Source organism: Diabrotica undecimpunctata, chromosome 7 (genome assembly GCF_040954645.1).
Source record: "Diabrotica undecimpunctata isolate CICGRU chromosome 7, icDiaUnde3, whole genome shotgun sequence".
NCBI classification, from domain to species: Eukaryota; Metazoa; Arthropoda; class Insecta; order Coleoptera; family Chrysomelidae; genus Diabrotica; species Diabrotica undecimpunctata.
The window spans coordinates 9,685,199-9,707,162 of record NC_092809.1 but is presented as its reverse complement, the minus strand read 5'-3'; the positions used below and the strand labels follow the sequence as shown (position 1 = coordinate 9,707,162).

At 34.8% G+C, this 21,964-nt stretch overlaps 1 protein-coding gene across 10 annotated transcripts in view; it reads right to left on the bottom strand.

Annotated features, from left to right (window-relative positions):
• Nucleotides 1–21,964, bottom strand: part of LOC140444955 (uncharacterized) — a 607,786-nt gene that overhangs the window by 16,674 nt on the left and 569,148 nt on the right. For 7 of the 10 annotated variants that reach the window (XM_072536671.1, XM_072536676.1, XM_072536678.1 and 4 more), the window contains 5 exons: nt 18,726–18,908; nt 15,605–15,847; nt 15,190–15,445; nt 12,858–12,890; nt 5,796–6,157 (listed from right to left, as the gene is read on the bottom strand). In XM_072536671.1, coding sequence (XP_072392772.1) covers nt 5,796–6,157; nt 12,858–12,890; nt 15,190–15,445; nt 15,605–15,847; nt 18,726–18,908 — 1,077 coding nt within the window. The remainder of the gene's footprint in view (nt 1–5,795; nt 6,158–12,857; nt 12,891–15,189; nt 15,446–15,604; nt 15,848–18,725; nt 18,909–21,964) is intronic. The other 3 variants (XM_072536672.1, XM_072536675.1, XM_072536674.1) reach the window with 3 other exon arrangements.

The following is a 21,964-nucleotide window of genomic DNA, read 5'->3' as shown; positions in this document are numbered from 1 at the left end:
AGAGAGGTCCTGGACGTAGGCGTATATCCTGGCTGGCCAATCTAAGGCAGTGGACTGGTCTAACGTCAACTGATCTATTTCGAGCTGCTGTGAGTAGAATAAAATGGGTCAATGTGGTCGCCAACATCTCTAGAAGATAGGCACATTTAGAAGAAGTATCTACACCCGGTTTCAGTACCCTTCTCCCGAATGAGCGTCTCTATCTGGAATGACTATCCATTCCCTAGCTTCTCGTGGAACTAGAATGGACCAGAAACAAACAAAACAAACAAGAATTCACAATGCAGCGTCAGTCATCCGGAAATTGTGGAACTGGTTTCCAGTACATGCTATACTTGCGAAAATGAGGAAAAACGCAAGTACTGAAAAGTACTCAAGAAAACCGCGATGAACGTTTGCAACGACTAAAAAAGGTCTAGCGAGCGAGTATGAGTAGCTCAACGAGAAAAAGGTTTAGGTACCTGTTGAAGCCAAGGATCGATTCAAAAAAGCTGTAATATAAAATAGAAAGAGAATAAGCCTATACAAAAGCCAAATGAATAATAATTAAGGCCTATACAAAAGCCAAAAACATAAATGAAATGTATATCAAAAATATCTTTTAGATCGCAATGTGAACATTTCTTTAAGGCCATGTGACTCGTTTGAAATCTACAAAAATAGAAGAGATAGTTAAGATCGTACACAGACGGTATTTTCATAATATATACAGTTTGACCCATTTAGATTGGAAAACCTCTATAAAATTTGAAGTTGTTAACCGATTTTAACCAATTTTTTTTTAATGTCATGTAATAAATGGTCTATTGCGGGACAAAATATGAAATATTTAGTTAAATTTTCAGGGCATTCTACGATACTTTTTCTTCGTCGAAAATGGAGAATTTGTATTAGCGATTTTTTTAATAAAAAATTTCTACGCCGCTGGATTTAGAGTGGCTTCAAATAGCTATGACAAAAATTTCATTAAGATATATTTATTAATAACAAACTTATGACATTTTAAAATTTTAAAACTCACTAGGAAAAAAACACTCTGTATTAACGTTAAAAAAAAACACTCTGTATTAACAGAAACATCGAAACATAATTTTAGTTTAAATCCTAGTTGCCTCTACCAATCCACCATCTAATTGGATACATTTGTCGTAGCGTTTATGAATATTTCTAATTACATTTCTTAGTTGTTGGGGAGTAATTTCTGCACATGCCTGATGAATTCTTGCACGAAGTTCATTTACGTCTCTTGCACGGGTTTGGTAAACTTTTTGTTTGATAACTCCCCAGAAAAAGAAGTCTAAAATTGGGAGATCTGGAGATCTGGGTGGCCAATCTATCAACGGACTACCCCGGCCTATCCAACGGTTCGGAAAATTTTCATTTAGCCATTGCTTCACGGTTCTGGCGTAATGAACAGAACACTCATCTAACTGAATTTAAAATGTAATCGTTCATTAATTGGGAGCTCATGAATAGCATCCCACAAGTCGGTGTTTAAAAATTCTAAAAAGTTCTGTGAGTTCAAGTTTTCTTCAAAAAAGAAAGGACCAATAACTCGCTCGTTCAGTATACCACACCAGGCATTGATTTTTTGAGAATACTGGCTTTTATAGTTTATTACCCAATGGTGATTATCTGCTATCCAATAGCGACAATTCTGTGATGATACTACTCCATTTGTAGTGAAAGTTGCTTCGTCGGTAAACAACACGTTTTTTAGAAAATTTATATTGTTTAAATATTTCCCTTGGGCCCATAAACAACATTCTAAACGTTTTGCTTCGTCGCCTTCTTGTAATGTGTGTAAGAATTTTGGTTTGAAAGGTTTAATATTATTTACTTTAGGACATCGCCGAATACTCTCTTAAGGCACATTCAAATATAAACTGGCATTCCTTAAACTGGCATTAGGGTTATTTCTGAAAAGATCTAAAATGATTTGATCATTTCCTCTTCTTCTTTGTAACGGGTTATTTTTTAAAATTAGTTTTGATACTGCACCATATTCATTTAATATTCTATTTATTTTGTTTACCGTACCGCAGCTAATAGGACGATCCACATGTCTGTCATTAAATATTGTACAAACTTCCCTGGCACTTCTATCGTTATCTCCCAAAAGACGTATGATTTCAATTTTTTTTCTCAAACTTAATCTTGCAGCCATTACACAAAATATTATTAAAAGAATTTGAAGTAAATATTGTTGCAGATATTATGCATAAATTTATGCTAGCACTGAAATTTGTATGACACAAATAATGTCAAACAGTAATGGTGTTGTCATGGCAACTGAGATTTAAGTTGTAGCATGTAAAGTTAATAAATAATGTAAGTGCATTACTTGCAATAAATTTTTATGCTATTTTAAACATTTTTTTGTCTAGTAGTGGTTTACTATTAAAATTATTTGAAAAATAATTAGTTTTATGTTTATCTGTTGATACAGGGTGTTCTTGTGTGACTCGTAGCTTAGTGAGTTTTAAAATTTTAAGTTGTCATAACTTCGTTACTAATAAATATTTTTTAATGAAATTTTTGTCATAGCTATTTGAAGCCACTCTAAATCCAGTGGCGTAGAAATTTTTTTAATAAAAAAATCGCTAATACAAATTCTCCATTTTCGACGAAGAAAAAGTATCGTAGACTGCACTGAAAATTTAACTAAATATTTCATATTTTGTCCCGCAATAGACCTTTTATTACATGACATTAAAAAAAATTTGGTTAAAATCGGTTAAAAACTTTAAATTTTATAGAGGTGTTTCCAATCTAAATGGGTCACACTGTAATAAATATAAAGAGGTAAAATTTTTCGAAAGTTATCCTGTTAAAAGACTTTCACAATTTGAAGAGTCAGGTTTCAGTAAAAAAGAGAATATTTCGATTTGAAAAATTATCCGTTTCGTGCCAAAGTCGCTTTTAAACTAAGCTTTGTCGTATCATGCATACACTTAAGTTTTTACCTAGAAAGTTCCAATATGCGTAGATGAGGTTCGGTACATTAATCATATACTTTTTTTAAAATTGTATTTCTATACTAAACACTTTATGTATTTTTAATCTTCCGCCGCCACTGTTTTTATGGCGTTATTTTATTGACCCACGGCCAACATCGTTAACAACATACTGGAAGATTCTCTCTTTAACTTCTAATGAACAAAGGATTTTATACAGAAGTCCTCGACATTCGGTTAATGCGATAGGGATACTAAGCATTCCGCGGAGGTCTAAATGACAAATCGACAATTCAACTAGAATACATGGAACGTAGTGTAGATATAGAGAGGTTCAGAGGTTCGAAACTATTTAATATTCAACGGGAGATGTCTGGATTTGGCACTTCTCTATTTGGTGTGTTTGGCACGGAACAGTTCAATTTCCGAATCCAAATATATTCAAAAGCAATGGATATTTTGTGTGTAGCAATGGCATGGAATTTAGAGTAACATTATTCATTTTTATAAGATTCTACTTCATTTTTAGAAGTCATACAGCAGCTCATTTTAGTGTAATGACAAAATGCGATTTATTATTTATGTTAATTCTAGATAAAGATCATTCGATACGTATACCTGAAAGAGTAAACACGCGTACTTTCGCTGGTGCAATTAATGCGATTTAAACAATATTTCATTAACCTCATAAGAAACGAACAATAATAAATTTGGACATAAGACTAGTTGTTCCATATCTAGGCAACTTCTATCACTATGGTGTATGATAAGTTGTCGAATTCTTACTCTCACCAATAAATTCAAACAAAACTCAAAAAGCTGTGTTTGACTACGAGGACAGTTCAAATCCAACAATGTTAACAAACCAAATTCTAACCAACACAAACTTAATCACCAACAGTAACATATCTTACAATGCTGCAGTAAAATTCGCTTCTAGACCAACGTTCCCAAATGAGCATCAGGCCGCGGTTCTTCAACAAGCCGAAAATAGTTTAAAGCTATATGATTACATACACAGAATTTGTACTATCATTGGAGCCAAGAACATTTGTTTCGTATCCAGGTATTTACTTATCAAATTTTAAACTTGTTGAAAAAATCATAAATTCTCATCCATTCATTCAAATTTTCGCTCAAAATTCGGACATTTATATCACTAATCAAAATAATTTTTATTATTTCAAATATATCATCTTTCATTCCTCATGATCTATTAATCATCAGGCGCCAAGTTTATATATTTCCCTCTTACGATGCATCCCGAAATACAGATAGCGATGCAAAAGCAGCATCTACTCCAACTTACCCATCTACAGTATACAGCTCCAAGAAGATATAAAATCAAAATTCATAAGGAATAACCAAGGCAAGTGGCAAGAACTTTGGATTGCTAAAGATACAAAACTCAAAAGAAATACAACTTAATGTTTATTCCTAACATACCCGAATAGAAAAGAGAAGATAACAATACGAAAATTGAGGATAGGACACACACGTCTGACACATGGTCATCTTATGTTCTCTACAGACCAACAGTTATGCTCCCACTGTAACTGTATTCCTGTAAATGTCAAGGAAATCCTCACAGAATGTCAACACTACCAGGCCACACGCATTGCCAATAATATAAACCACAGCTTAAAAGAACTTCTGAACTGTTCAAGCCAACTCAACAGCCTAATAGATTTCTTTAAAACTACCTAAGTGTATTTTTTAACTGCCTAAGTATATGTAATGTAAATATTCATAAGTATGTACTATTCTAAATTTTTGCTCCCAAATCAAAGATTGTCCTCTACATTGTCCATTTTACAATACCTATCAGATTTTCTGTATTTTTATTTATAATTACAGTTATAGGATTCCTGTCAATTGCAAACATAGAGGAAGTAGCTTAATTTCATATCGGAAAAACTGCGAAAAAACTAAAAAAAAATTATAGGCATATAAAATCTGGTTCCACTTATCAGCTTCTGTGACTAAACGAAACCACAGGAAAATGTCCCTCAAGGCAGTGGTAGAACAGCGTGGGCCAAAAGCTTGGTGCACATAGAAATTGCGTTACGGACTAAGGAGATTGCGAGTATCAAGCGACATCCAGCATTCATTAGCGTTTTACGGTAAAGCAGAACTTTTTAGTGAGTGACCATCCATTCCCTAGTGTTTCGTGGCAAAAGAATGAACCAAGAACAACAAAAAATAAAGCAAAGATGGAAGACGTCAGTCATCAGGAAACTATGGAACTAGATTGCCATACTGCCGAAGAGATGTAAAGGAACCGATAATCGAAAATAATCGGTAGGAAGTGAAAAATAATACGGAAAGGTTTCAGTCTCTGTTGATACAAGGCCTCAACCCACAATAAACTGGATAGAAAGTTACAAATGGATGTAGGAAATACATAAAAGAACTTTTAGGTTGCGGTATAGAAAGATCTATAATGCCAACCACCTCTTCGAAATTTACAATCTACAAGATTTCTACAAGTTTTCGTGTGGGGTATAGTCCCCCATCGGGCGCGTCCCCGGGTGGCGGATAGGGGAATGCCTCCCAGATATGGGCGGTACCGGGGAAATGAAATACCTGCGTGGACCAAAAACTAGCAAGCAGCGTCTGATCCAGAGTGGACGGCTACGAACAGCGTCTGACCCAGAGTGGGCGGCTGATACAGAACTCACCAACCCGTCTGGTAAGCGAGGTGTTTTAATGCCAAAAAACCCTCTTTAGGAAACATGTCGAATTATGAAACAAACGGAATAGGACCCCAGGTGGGTAGAGTTACTATAATTTTTTATTTCATCCAATAAACATATCAACAAATTAATACACACTTACTTTTCAAAATGTTCCTCTCTTCCAATTCCTCTTGTGTAGGTCTCATGCTAAGCCTTCTGATCAATCTAGCTCCTATAGCCTCTTTGGCCTCCTGCCTCTCATTATCCGATTGTATCTGAAGGATATTCCTATTGATCAGCTCCTGTCTGTCGGGTCTGAGAGCCAATTTGAGCGATAGACTCTCTTTCCTTGCGAGCTTAAGTTCCAATCTCTTTTCGTCAGTCATCGATTCATCGTCTCTGTAAGTGATAGGACCATCGTTGGAATCGCTATCGCTCTCGTCTTCCCTGATCACGAAGGGACGCGCGTTTTCTTTGTTCTCTATGGCTGTCGCCAAACCAAATCTGACTGGTTTGTTGCTACTGAAACATAAAATCCAAACATATTAACGTCATAGTCAGCGAAATATCGTATCTGCTACCTAGTAGTAATTTGATGAAATCTAATTTAAAAAAAATTTCTTGGACTTAAAATACAAAAGATGCAAAGAAGCAATGATACTTAAATCCAAAGAATGATACCAAACATTCTTCTTCTTTTTTATACGTTAGGTATATGACCTGTGTTTACTCGGTAATATTTATTGTATAATATGTAATAATACTCGGTCTTAATTGTGATTCCGAAGACCAGCTGTCTTGTCATGTCTTTGATGGTCTTCCTGGGGTCTTCTTCCGTTTGGTTTATCATCTCTTACAATTTTTGGACCACATTTTGACATCTCCGGTTGATACTCGATCTGGTCTAGTTTTCCCTACTATCGAACTTAATACCTTCATTTCAACTGCTCTTAGAGCTTGTTTTGCTTTCTTTGTATCAGCTTTGGTTTCTATTACGTATGTAAGTAAATATCGATTGAAATCGATCGAATCAAATCGATAGAAATCTCGAATGGAATTAAATCGATTCTAATCGTATAGAATCGAATCGATTAGAATTGAATCGAATAGAATCGAATTGAATTAAATCGATTGGACTCTAATCAAATCAAATACATTGAATTAAAAAACATCACTCCGTGCGTAGACGACAAGAAAGCTATTCTTCCCCTTCTCGGTCACTCTCGGAGTGCCACTTCCACTTTTATTCTTTTATTAAATTATCCTCTGTATATCATCTTCGCTACTATCCAGTTATACAGCCTATGATATTGATATGTATCTCCCACTTTTTATTAAGTATTCATTACCTAGTTGAACAAGAATGGACTTAAGCTGTCTTCTTGTCTGATTTCTGTATTAACTGGTATATATTCAGCTAAAGTACCATGTGCTAAGATGGATACGGTTCCGTTCGAGTTCGGGGTCTCAATCTGCCTACTCCCCTCACTCGTGACGTATCAGTATAGTGTTCTGTATAAATACAAGAACCGTCAAACGGCACTGAGGTCTCAATCTGCCTACTCCTCAGTGTCGAGTGACTCGTCACTTCTTCTAAGTTCTTCTATAATCGTTCTCATTTTGGGAGATACATTTTTCTCTTGGAACTCTCAAGTATGATAAATAACTACGTCGCTTAATTGCATTTTATCAAATGCGTTAGATATATTCACGAAAAACAAACAACGGGCTACTGTATTTTGTAACTCTCTCTGGCGAATTATGCATATAGCATTTGTGGATGGCATCTGAGATTTTGCTTCCAGCAGTTACACTTTTCCTAAATACACTTGACAATGTCAACAAATTTTTGCTTCTCCAAATACAATGTAGGTGTCACTTACAGGGTTTTTGTATACATCTGGTTTGTTTATGACAAAAAGAATATTTTTTGACTTTCTAATTGTTACCCTGTTTACTCCTTGTACAGGTTTAAGACCCAATTTGGACATGATTTTTCTGGCTTTTTTCTCTCCTCTAGACTGTTTGGCCTTGGAAACCATATCCATGGACAAACCAGCAGCGGCAGCTCCAGGGAATGTAGCTGAAGCTGCGCTTGCAGTTCCAGCATCTTCTAATTCAGGGATGTCTTCATCTGAGTCACTGTCTGTTGAGGATTCACTTTGTTCAGGTTTTACCTCTGAAACCACGGTTTTGTCTACTTCAGTCATTTCTGGCATTCTTTATAACTACGAATTAAAAATGGTATTAATACACTTCATGCAAAAGAACATTGAATGTTTGATGTATAAAAAAAGTGTCAGCCTGCCAAGAGTTAATTCATAAAATGTCAATCTATATATATAGATACATATATTTTACCACATATTAACATTTTTAAACAAACTATTGTTTATGACCGTATATGATGATGATATCGTTCCAAGGTTTCACAACTTCTAATGACATTTTATAAATTAACTCTTGGCAGGCTGACACTATTTTTATACATCAAACATTCAATGTTCTTTTGCATGAAGTGTATTAATACCATTTTTAATTCGTAGTTATAAAGAATGCCAGAAATGACTGAAGTAGACAATGTTAACAAAGCCTAAAAATCCATCCATCTTCAAACATATTATGAACATGTGGCATATTAGATTCAGTGCTGAATCATTTCCAGACTCCCTCAAATTTTACTGTAACTATTCTTTCTTCTGATCTTCTTTGATGAAGTATACCTCTTATATTCCATGTAATTTAAGAAGTATTCTGTCTTTAAGTATTATTCATATTTGTTATTTTTATTTTTCATTTAACAAATAATCTAAGAACATGAGATTTCCAATGTCACTCATTTCGTTAGGAAGATCCACAGCCTCGCAATTTTTAATATTTTCGGATATTGCCGAGACACTGTTGATAGGTGATATTTCTAACACAATGTATCGTGTTGAACACCCATGAAAAGGGAAACTAGATATAGTTAAGACTCGACCTTTCCTTGTCTGCTTTTTACAGCTCGGTCTATTGTAAATGATTGCCAATTTTGTGTGCCAATCCTCCTAGCATCCTCATCTTTAGCATTCTTCTACTTAACCCTTGGCCTACTCATATTTCCAGTAAACAGTGATAATAGGGTTCGTCTGGGAGGATAATATTATTTCGGTCTTGACAGATGCCCTACCCATCTTACCCTACATATTCTTATGAAGGATATTACATATGTACCATTTGTTATTTCTTTATATTTCATATAGATCTGGCTTAAATATTATTCTTAAGATATTTTGTTCGAAGATGACTAGATGGATTTTAGAAAGAATCAATATTTCTGACATGTATTTCCGAATATCCCATAACTGCTAGTGCCGATTCCAAGTCCAAGTGAAGAAGGAGGGTTGAGAATGTTGCTGATAATTCTATCCCGCAAAAAAAAAATAGTTAGGAAATCGACAGAAGTTTGATACACTCTGCGATAATAAAATTTTAATACACGTTAAAATGGCTGTCATTATTAGAACTAATTAAGTGTTGCAAATTACTACTGGCAGAAAAATATAAGTTTAACGATTTATGGAAAAAATGTTCCTATTGCTACAAAAAGTATAATAAAATGAAATTTAAGATTCAAATAAAAATGATAGATCTGTAGTGCTTGATTTTATGGAAAGAATAAAATCAGTAACGAAATACAGATTAATTAATTAAATAAATAAATATAGATAGGTAATAAGAAACTCATTCAGAAGAATTAACATTTGCGTTTATCGATATTCTCTGTTAGTTAAAAAAATATATCAGATAGTAAAGTTCACAAAAGCAATCAGATGGAATATTGTCTCCTATAAGATATAGGCAATTCACATATTTAGGCGTTTGAAAATGTCTTATCAAAATAATCACCAGTTACTTTATGAGTAGATAATTTAGTCAATATCCTTCCATAAACAAATTTTCATATTATGTTCTGAAGATATTTTCTTGTGGCATGTTAAAGTAATTACTATTTAAATGGGAATAAACCACAATTAAAGGTTAAATTAATTTATTGACGTTTCAATTTCCTCTTCGGAAATCGTTCTCAAAATCATTTTGAGAGCGATTTCCGAAATGGAAATCGTAAATTAAAACATTTTCAACCAGCTGTACATTACAGAAAATTCAATTAGCGCCATTTTATAAGTACAACTTTGCTCCAAAATAAATCGCTTTAAAGTTACATTCGAAGAAACTAGAAAAAACGACGTTTTTAATAATTTTTAAATATTTTATTTTTTTTTTATTAATATTCGCGATCTATTTGTGAGGAAGGGTAAGTCGATTATTATTACTGAAGTGATCACAACTTTTTCTGCAAAAATCAGATGTAGACGTTTTTTCACATATCCGCCCAGGTCTATTACTGTGACTAAACAGAGCGCCCATTACGCCCTCGAAACCAATTGGTTTATTGGGTTACATCACATCATTGGTCACACTTAACAATATTTATAAAGAGTGAGTTCCTACGCTAGAATATTAACATTAAGTAAATGTCTAGACATACGACAGATGTTGATATTATAAATACCCTATAATAGTACCTCTATGGCAGATGACAGTTTAATAAAAATATGACCCATTTGAGTTTGCATATCAGTTCTAATATTATGTATAATATATAAGAGATGAGTGTGAGATTAGTTATAATTTAGCAATACAGCTTTAAAAATAAATTTCGGCATAGGTATTTAATTATAATATACAGATAATAAGATATATACGAGGGCGGTCGGATAAGTACTTAGTCTACAAAAGAAAAATGAAAATTAAAAAAAATACGTTTCTGAAAAATATGTTTTCGGTATAGAAAGTAGGCCTCCTCATTCAACTCAAATTTCTGCCCTACGAGTGACTTTTTAAAACAAAAAGAAGTCACACGGGGCCAAATCTGGAGAATACGATGAATGGGTCAGCAATTCGTGGCCTAATTTGAGCAATTTGGCCGTGATAATGACTGAGGTGTAAGCCTGTGTGGTAATGGTAGAATAGAGTAGTTTTTTTCTGCAATTCGGCGGAGAATCGACTCAATAATTCGGCATTGCAGAGCCCTGTGACCGTTTCCCTTCTCCAGTCGATGTAAATAATACCTAGTGAACCACACAAAACGGTGACCATCACCTTTCCGGCCGATAGGGCCACAGTTTTCGCATCGAGCATATTCTGCGGGTGAAGTCCACTATTTTGACTATTCCTTGGTCTCTGTATGTACCAGTGGATCCATGTTTTGTCGACGGTCACGGAACGACGCAGAAACACCTTCGGATTGCGCTTAAACAGCATCAAACACTGCTCTGAAGTGGACTCATGGTTGCCCAAGTGAGCAAACTCGACATCCATCGCGCTGACAGCTTTCTTATGTTCAAAATTTCATACAGGATATGACCCCCACGCCCTTCAATCGGCGGTGTCAATGCGAGATCGAGGATTTTTGTCACCTCATCCTCCGCGCTAGTCTTTTTCTAAAATCCGCGTACACGAACGCTGCCACACACGTTCAAAATAAAACTACGACTGGGATTCAGCTGCATTTTAGACATTAGACGATAGTAATGATGGTGGCGCCATCGGGCGTTGAGGCTAAGTACTTATCAACCCGCCGTCGTAATTATGACTGAATAAATTAGAGGAAGCTAGTGAAGATACGTAATACTAACGCATGTCCCTAAAGTTTTCGGAAAAAATAAATATGTATTTTCTAATTGTAAATTAAGTTTATTTTATTAACTAAATACAGGAAATTAAGTCTACATATTTAAGATTTATAATGTATTTTTATAGAACAAAAAGAGGTCCATGATCTTCGATGGCACGTAAATTTGGTCTTTCATTGGACTGTTTCAAAGTCGATCTCACGAAATTTTTGCAAAATTCTTTGCCTTAGCTGATCTTTATTTTAGGCTTCCCAGCCATGATTATACACCATTCGACTCAAAATAGCCCAAAACTCTTCTAAAGGCCTCGCCTGAGGCACATTTGTCGCGCTTGGGAACAAAATTTATATTTTGAGCAGTTAACCAATCTGTCGTTTTCCTGGCGTAATGACATGGCGCTAGGTCGGTCCAAAATATGATTTCACTATTGAGGTGATGAGTATTTATAAATTGAACAAGTTTTGTAAGACATCTGTCAACGTAATTGTCCGCATTGACAGCTTCACCGCGAATACGCCCAACACACGGCTGTGAAACACCAGCTTCTGAGATGGCACACCATACCAAAATTTTATCGGTAAATATTTTTTTCCCTTAAACCTAATTTCGTCCGGTGCATCTTGCACATTGCGTATATAAAATCCGTCTTTGCCCTTGATTTCGGAATTGAATAAAGTAAAATATTTATATATTATCATCAACAATCACAATTTTACCAGGAAAATGAATACGTCTCAATGTACGGCAACATCTAGGATTTTTTTCTAACTGGGCTGGTGTGTACTTAGGAGCTTTTTTTCTTTTATATCGTTTTAAATTATTTCTAAAAATTCTTCTACTTACAGTCATTCGTGAAACATTTTATCTTCGGCCAACATTTGGCAAAGACTTTCCTAATTGGTTCTCCATACTCAGAATTAATCTCTGTTCCCGAGCAGAAGTTAAAACTCTTGGTCTTCCACTTTTGGCAAATGGCACTTTTTAATTGTCTGGTAAATCGTTGACACAGAAATATTTTGGGCACTAAAAATTCTTACAATATCGCGTTTTGGTACATATCCAACTAAACGATAAATACTTTGACGAATATTACGTTTGTACGAGATCTTAACGAACCGTATTTGTCAAAACTCACTATTGTTTATATCGTTTAAGTTGTTTACTCACTTTGGTTTCCAATGGCAACTTGATCCAATGCTTCCTACCAAAATAATACTTTTAAATACAAAATTTTCCGAAAACTTTAGGGACATACGTTATTCAAAATAAAAAAACCGAAGATTCGGGACGACCGGTTTGGAAAAAAATTAGGATTTTCCCAGATTATAGTATTATTCCATCTGATTGATCAAAAACCTATTGAAATCATCGTGTTTACTTATTATATAAATTATTTAAATTGTAACTATAATAATAAATAAATGTAGTTCTTCTGAATATAAAGCAATAATAAGTATTAAATATAGTGACGGTCATGATCGGCGATACAATGATCTGACAGTAAGAATTTGAAGAAGAATAACTACACCTAGTTTCATATTTACCATATTCTAATCCTAGGCCTCAGATGCGACCTTCTGTCAGAACGATGAAATAAAAATAAATTAGAAACAAAAAAATAAGCCAATCATTTATACTAACAGCTATTTTAATCACCTTAGGGTGTATATTTTCTAAATTGTATTATTTGCAATTTTCAAAATTGACTAACAATAAAAAAAAGTCAAAATCTATTGAGTTGAGGACTTCGTTCTTATTGATTTTTCCTTTATTATAAAAGTATCATTTGGATGGATTGTGATTATGAAAATTAAAAATATATCCAAATCTCTGATTAATTGCGAAATATTAAATAATCAACTTTTGTGAAATTTCAATATCTATAAATTTTGGAAATCGATAAATATAAAGAAGAGTTATCTCCATCGATCAAACATTGCTAACTATGTTTACCAATGAGTGTAGTTTGTGGATGCGTCATTATTTCTTTATTCACCCTATATAATGCTCATGGATACCCGAATAAGTAAATAATATTTCATCATAAAATACACAGAAATCTATGACAAAATTAGACAGAAAATTCGAAATGCAAAAAAATTGGTTTACAGGTAAGTGTGAAACAAAAACATGACACTTTTAATTTGTATAGGAGAGTGAAGACACTAACAGGAAAAACAAAAACTAAAGAAACTCCTTATTCGGTAGACGAGAATAATTTAATCGTAAGCGACGCTGAAGGAAAGATTAAACTACGGAAGAACTATATTGAAAAATTTTTTGAAAACAAGGAAAAAGAACATTCGAATTATTAGCAACCTCTATCTACAACCGAGAGAGTAGGCAGGATTCCGTTCAAATTATGGTACCAATGATCACCTCCATACAGTAAAGACACTCATTGCAAAATCTAGAGAATACAACAAACCTCTTGTCCTCACTTTCATAGATTTTAATAAAGCATTCGACACGATCGAAATAGACAGCCTTATAGAAGCAATGAATGGCAGCACGATCGACCATAGGTATAGTGAACTTGGGAAAACGTGGGATAAGGCAAGGAGATACATTGTCACCGAATAACGTCATTAGAGTATGCTTTTAAGATAGTCAATTGGGACCACAGAGGAGTAACAATATACGGCGAAAAGATTAACCATCTCCGTTTCGCAGATGACATTGTCCTTATCACAGATAATTTAGGAGAAGCCACAGATATGTTAAATGAATTGGACTTCGCATGTTCAAAGGTGAGCCTAAGAATGAACTTGACCAAAACTAAGTTTATGACAAATATAGTCCCCAATAACCATTTAACTATTCAAGATAAAAGTGGTAGAACTGGTAGAGAAATATACGTAATTGGGTCATGAAATAAGAATCAGCAATGATAACCTAATATGCGAAATCAAAAAAAGAATTACTTTAGCGTAGTAGAGGAAGACCACCTACATGTCGGGCTGACAACATCAGGCATATCACCAAAAATTGGCAACAAAGAGCACAAAATCGTAAAGAATGGAGGAGTTTAAAGGAGGCCTATGTCCAGCAGTGGACGTGATAAATGAAGGCTGGATGATGATCTACTAAAGGAAGAAAAAGAAGTATTAGAGGAGATAGAAATTGAAACGCCAGACAAGAATGTGTGCTGTCACATATCCTGTTCAATTCGTATACAGAAGAAATAATTAAGGAAGTAATGTAGTAATCAATATTTGGTATAAAAGTAAATGGAGGGCCCATTAATAACATACGGTTTGCAAATGATACAGTCCTAATAGCTGAAAGTCTAGAGAATCTGCAACAAATGATTGATAGAATAGTAAAAGTCAGCGAAGATAACGGATTATAAATATAAAAAAAGACAATTTATGGCAATCACAGATGGACAACAACCTCAAGGGAGTTTAAGAATGGTGAGAAAATAAAAAAAAAGTCCAAAAAAAATGAAGAAAGGGACAGAGCAACGAACGGAGAAGACGAATCTCATGGTTGAATAATTTGAGTGGGTGGTTTAAATGTAGCTCCATTGAACTATTTAGAGCTGTAACATCCAAGATTGGTATATTTCTATTACTAAAGCTCGCAGTTAACGTGGACCTTCAAACCGTTATATGGTAAGATATACAACGTTTTAATTTACACTTTTCCTACAGGAATGTTTGATTCCGACAAATTGGAAGACAAAATTTCAATTTTATTTAGAACGAACAATATTGATTTGGTTTAAAATCGTTATTTCCAGTCTTAGGTTATACGATTAAATACGTATAGTCGAATTGTTAAAAAAGTATCTAAATTTTTGGGACAGAAAATACAATTTTATAATTGAAGTGTACGAGGTCAAATAAAAACCACGGAGAAAGAGAAACTTACTTAAAACTAGAGTTATACTCTTGCTGCCTCATCGTTAGAGGTCTATTTTCTTGAGTCGGAGTATTCTGCGGTGTTCCGGGTCCGCTGTTCGGTTTCTTCTTTAGAGCCGATTTGAGAGGCATAGCGTGGAATTTTGGCTCTTTCGCGGGGATCTCGTCAATGCGGCTCGTGTCGATCGATGGGTCCGGTTGTGGCATTCTAAAATATTGATCGTCATCGTAGTCGACGTCGTCGTCTTCCTCTTCTTCGTCATTTTCTAAAACAAATATAACTTCAAAACAAATATAACTAAAAAGTATCAATCGGCACTCGGTTGACAACGGAAATATGTAGAACATTTATCTGTACTAAATAATTACTGTTTCGGATTCACATTATTACCTAATTATAATTATAATTATAATTACGGACTTACCGTCGTAGTCATAATTGTGATGGTTGGGCGGTGGCGAGAGTCTATTGGGAATGGGACTGGGCGAACTAAACATCGGCGGAGGTGGGATCGGTCCGATTTCTGAAACGGGTATGGGCGGTTCGGGCAGCTCGGACAACATAAACCCTGGTACTCCGACCGGAATATGCGGAGGAGGGATGTTGTGGAGATGCTTCTCGTGGGGCGGAGGTGTGCTGCCTGGTGGAACTGATTGCCCGTCGGCGACTAAAAAGTATAGAAGATTCAGAACAATTATCTCAAATACTTGATTAATATTACATTATAACTGACATAGTAAAGATGTGTAGATTATTATTTTAGTAGATTTATATTTAAACTATACTAATTTTCAGTCTATTCAAAACCTCCTCTGTACATCTTTTTATTAAATTTTTGTACTGTAAGTTTACAATACTGGTTATCAGGATTCTGTTTTTTTTTGTGTATACAGACTTTTCCTGGATGAATTGCAAACCATCCTGGATGAAATACCTCATGAAGAACCCTTAATTCTTATGGGTGACTTTAAACACGAATCGGCAATGAAATATTTTCAGGAGTAAAACAAAGATTTAATGAAAGCCATGTCAAAGCAAATGGAGAACTCATGGTCATTCTCTGTGCTTGTAACGAACTGAGAATCAATAATACATTTTTCAACATAACCTCCAGTATAAATATACATTTGAAAACTGCAGGGGGCACAAATCTATGATAGATTTTATAGTCACTAATAGAAAAATCCAGCTAAAGCAAATTCTAGATATCCGAACTTTAAACTCAGCAGACGCAGGGAGTGAACAAAAACTAGTACTAGCAAAAATAAGAATGAAAATAACACCAAAACATTTTCTACAGGAAATCACCGAGGAAAAATTTAATGTAGAATAACTGTGGAACGACTCTACAAGAGAAATGTACCAAAGGAGGCTAGCACAGAAGATACAGCTGAAACAAACAGACGACATCGAAGATATAAACGTGAGCTGGGAGAAAATTAAAAACAACATTGAAGAAGCAGTAACAGAAGCTCTAGATTACAGATGTATAAATCTACTGAAGACCGCAGCTTACCATAAAAGTCCTAACTAACAAAATCAATAAACTAACAACTTCATCAGATGAACAACAATGATTCAGATCCGGAAGATCATGCGTGGACGCCGTATTTGTACTAAGCCAAATCACAGAAAAGGCCATCGAGTACAATAAACCAGCATATCTATATTTTACAGACCTGACAAAGACTTTCGATCGCATCCAAGTAGAAGACGTCTTACACCTACTGTATAAAAGAAACATACTAATCAATATTATGCAAACCATCGAAAACATCTACTTCTGACATGATGACACAATCTGGAAGAACTAACACCTAAGACAAGACACAAAAACAAGAATCTATAAAGCAGCAATATATATTTTTTAGGGATTCTACAGTATTCACTGCCTTCCCTCGCTCAACCGTTTCCATCTCTCTCTGTTGTTCCATTCTCCATCGTTTAGTCCTCTCTTACTTATGGCGTCGTCTACTTCGTTCCTCCAGGATTTTCGGGGTCGTCCTCTTTTCCTCCTTCCTATGGGGCTCCATTCGGTTATTCTCTTTATCCATCTGCTGTCGCCAGTTCTTCTTACATGTCCATACCACTTTAGTCTTTTTTGTTCTATATATGTTAGTATGTCTGTTTCTATTGATGTTCTTTGCTTTATTTCGTCATTACTTCTCCTATCCATTCTTGTTACTGCTGTTTTATCTCTGTTGCTACTATCTTACTGCTGTTTTTCTTATTTATGATCCAATTTTCAGCCCCATATGTCATAATACTTCGCACTAATGTTTTATAAATCTGCGTTTTTGTCTTCATATTTAGGTGTTTATCCCACCATACTGAGTTAAGTTGTCGGATTGCTGTTCTTGTTTGTCCTAATCTTTGTGTAATTTCTTCCTCTGTTGTTGCCTTTTTCGTGATTATAAACACCAGGTATTTGAATTTATCCTTTCCTTTGATTGTTACGTTGTCATCAATCTGTAGATCTTCTATGTCTTCTTCACTTGTAGATAGGTACTCCCATGCCTTCGCATTTTCTTTTCCATGTAGTCAAGGCTTTTTCTAAGTATATTTTGAATAGGGTTGGAGATGTGGAACAACCCTGCAGGAGCCCTTTTGTTATGGTGAAGTCTCCTATGATTCTTGTTCCCATTTTAATGGACACTTTATTTTCTTTATACAGAGCTTTTGTAGCTTCTATAAGTTCCGTCTGTATTTCTAATTTGTACATTGCCTCCCATAGTTCTGACCTTGGTACAGAGTCATACGCCTTTCTCAGGTCCACAAATGCCAAGTGTATATCTCTATTTTTTGCTTTTTTCTTTTCCAACAGTTAGCAGCAATTAGACCTATATTAACATACACTAATAGGGAGAGAAGTGAAAACATAAGAAGAGCATGCAATATAGAAGACATAAATGAATGGGTGTCAAAACGGAAACAGGAGTGGAACGAACATATTAGTAGAATGGCAGAGGATAGGATAGTAGGAATAGCACGAGATAAGTCACCAAAGAAACGAAGAAGCATTGGCAGACCAAGAAAAAGATGGTGCGATAATTTAAACAATTTAGGAGGCTAATATTGAGGAAGAAACACACTTTAAAGCCTACATACAAGAAGGAAGAAGAAGAAGAAGGACTATTCCTGTCAGATGACCTATGGCAACGTTTTAGACTGTTAGTCAAACGTGTTGGTGGACGGCTTCTGCTTCGGCAGGCATCATCTCTTGGTATCCATTCCAGTATCCGCTTTCTCGATCTTTTATCTGTCATTCGAGCCACGTAACCTGCTAGTTCCACTTCAGTGTTGCTATTATCTGTACAGCATCAGTCACTCCTAATGAAGTGGTTCCAAGGATGAAGTTTTGAAACATCCCTACTCGTGATTGAATTCTCAGGAAATTCAATAAACAATATCCATATCAGAACTAATATTCACCGGGATTAATTCCAAATTTCGATATGACTTATTTTTTTTTCAGTCATGAGCCAGTTCACTTGATTTTTGTTCTAAAACTATGTTAATAGAAGTATTATAAATATAATACTTACAGTGTTCGCTATGATAACACAACAGCCTCCTGGTAAGCTTCCCATGTCCCAAAGTGCTCGGCCGTTCTGGCTTCGAACCGATATTTTCCATTCCAGGGGGTTGAGTGACATGTAAGGGCGTCTCTCCGTTCGGAGAAAGAGCGCCGTTGTGTGCCGCTCCATCAGTCTTTTCTTTTTTCGGCTCTGCAACAGTAAGAAAATAAAAATGAGTGTACGGCAAGAAAGTAAGAAAAATGAACGCTATAAATAATGGAAAATTGAAATTGTTAAATGGATCGATATCCATTAAGGTTTCGAATTTGGTAGATGTGGAAGTATATTTTCAATAAAAGCAATTGTTATATGAAATAAGATACAATTTTAAACAACTTTACAATACACATTACTAGATATATCAAAATGCTTTATGAGCTAACCAGTAGTAGGTATATTGTTCTAACACTAACACTACAATTAATTTATAATATTTATTTACTTATCGCAGTCGAGTATTTTCTAGTCAGTCGAAGAATTACAGAACAGAAGACAGAATTACATTCACTTTTATACCGATATTTTCGTTTTCAAGCGCATCCTTAACGACAAAACTTTGGGGTAGGGATGAATGAAATGAGTAACACCAAACCGTAAGTCACCATCCCTTATCAACCAGTGTCCACCTGGTTGTGGACAATTTAAGTCGGATATCCAATATACTACTACGTTAAACTTGTTGTTTTTCTGATCTGAAGAATAATTAATATCCTCGCCAACTTTAAAATCTATCAGCGGTTCTATTCACAACGCAAAATTTTCAGATTTTAACGCACATGAGCGATTAAGTAACGATCTCGATAAAGTCAACTTTTTCTTGACATTGGTAAGTAAAAAATCCTAATTGATTTAATGATTTTGACACGGAATTTGTCAACTTTTAAGTGTATGAAACAAAAATACAATAATTTATTGTGGCTGTGACGTTTCTTGTCTTTAGCGGTAGGCATATATATATATATATATACACTTTTTTGTTACTTTTTGTTTAAAAACATGCATTTACATACAGAAAACTAATTTTTTACTAACTCAACCAGAATTTCGTATTTGGCGATATCATTGTTGCAGTTTCGCATCTTTATATAAATATTGTTGAAATATCAACATCCTTTTTGCTAGTTTTGTTTCCCCTCGTATAGTTAGCCGATATTTCGCTTAACAAAACTAAGGCACTATCGAACAATAAACGGTTGTTGATAGAATGTTGCAAACGATAGACTCTTGATTGATACATTGTTGTTAACAATGAACCATAGAAAAATAAGTGTCTCGTTGAAATTGCAGACCGCTTGGGTAATTATACATACACGTATTGTTGTAAAACAACAATCTTTAACCAACCGTCCTCTCCAGACCTGTCTGGTTCCATCTGACAAACGAGTGAGTCGTTTGTTTGAACGGGGTAGCGCTGACTACCTAGCTGCCAATTTTGTTCCTGCCTTTCCAAGACGTCATTTTGTGCGCCTCCCAGCATCGGTAGCTGCTGCTACTAATTCCATGAGGTAAAGTACAACATATATACACACTATTTATTGCCAAATTGCGAATTTATATTGCGGGCGGAACTTTTTCATATTGTGTCTTGATCTGAACTTCTAACAGATTTGTTTTTTATTGTTCAAAGGCTTTGTCGCTTTGTATAATAAATAATTATTCTCAACTTTACATAATTGTTATTCTATAACTCTGTCAAGCATATTTTAATTCTGTAGGTCTTGTCTTGTCGCCTCAGATGTTTTATAGACGTCATCGCATGTGCAGGAAGGAACAATCATGATTTCATTATTAAACGATTTTTATATTCGCCAATTAATAAAGTTTCTAAACTATCAATTATTATAATCAGAATAACTCGCAGAATAAGTTCCACAGATAATCCATTAATCTCAACAACACTTGCACAAGTAATTTGTCGTGCAAACTTTTTCGCGTTCATTTAATATGAATCACATTCAGTTAAACGTTTGGATATTTTCCAAGAATATTCGATATGAATATTAAAATATTTTTCAAAAATCTGTTTATTGTACATTAAATGGTGTTAACGGTTTTAAATTGTCCGAAACCTCTAGTTTAAATGATAAACTATTTTTGTGATGATGATGTATACAATGTTGGTCATTTAGAATAACAAAAGCCTTTAAGTCAAAATTTAATTCATCTATAATTTAGATTCATAATGCTCAAATTGCTGAAGGGTGAACATTTTTAATTAATTATAAACAAATAGGACAGATTAATGTGTTTATTTTTAATAGTTTTTTTTTGTTAATATATTGTTTATTCTTTCCATAAAATCATACGAGTTCCTTTTATAGTTGCTGTAGATGCTATTGTCAATATGCGTTTGATTTCTTCGTCAAAAGCTCCTTTGTTTGTAATGAGAGCTCTGAGATATTTAAACCTTTCGACCAATTCATAATCATCAATCTTCTAATTTGCATGATTTGCAGTTTGTTCATGATTAGGACCAGCTCCTCCTCTAAACAGGCTAACATTAGAGTGCCGTCCGCATATCTAAGATTCGTGATTATTTTGCCACCTATCGCTTTTCCGCCTCTCCATTTTTGCAAGACTTTTCTCATAATATACTCTCCATATAAATTAAATAATATGGGTAATATAAAACAACATCGTCTTACACCAAATTTTGATCAAAATGGTTTGGAAAGAATCCAGCCTTTGCCGGTTCTGCGCCGATTTTCTCCAGGTTCTCACGTCTAGCAAATTTTACGCGCCCGCTGCACACTTCATCCTCCCACCTTTTCCGTAGCCCTCCTTTTGGTCTTGCGCCCCGCATTTTACTATGTAGGGCTCTTTTCGGCAATCCTTCAGTGTCCAGTCTCACTAAATAACCAAACTATGAAAGTCTCTGAAGTTTAAGGAGTTCTGAGATCGGTGCCTCTTTAAATAATTGGTAGAGTTCATGATTGTGCCTGGATCTCCATACTCCTTTTTAGTCAATAGGTTCAAATATCTTCCTTAAGACTTTTTTGTCGAAGAATTCCAGATTTCTTTGTGTCTTCACTCTTGTCTCGCATCGATAACATACTATTGGTTTAATAATAGTTTTGTAGACCTTAATTTTCGATCTCCAGTGTGTATTTTGTAGCCGAACATATTGGCGAGTGAAAAATAAGCTTTGTTTTCCTTTATAGTCTTAAAAAACTCGTTCTTATAGATTATATCAGAAGCTAAGAAGT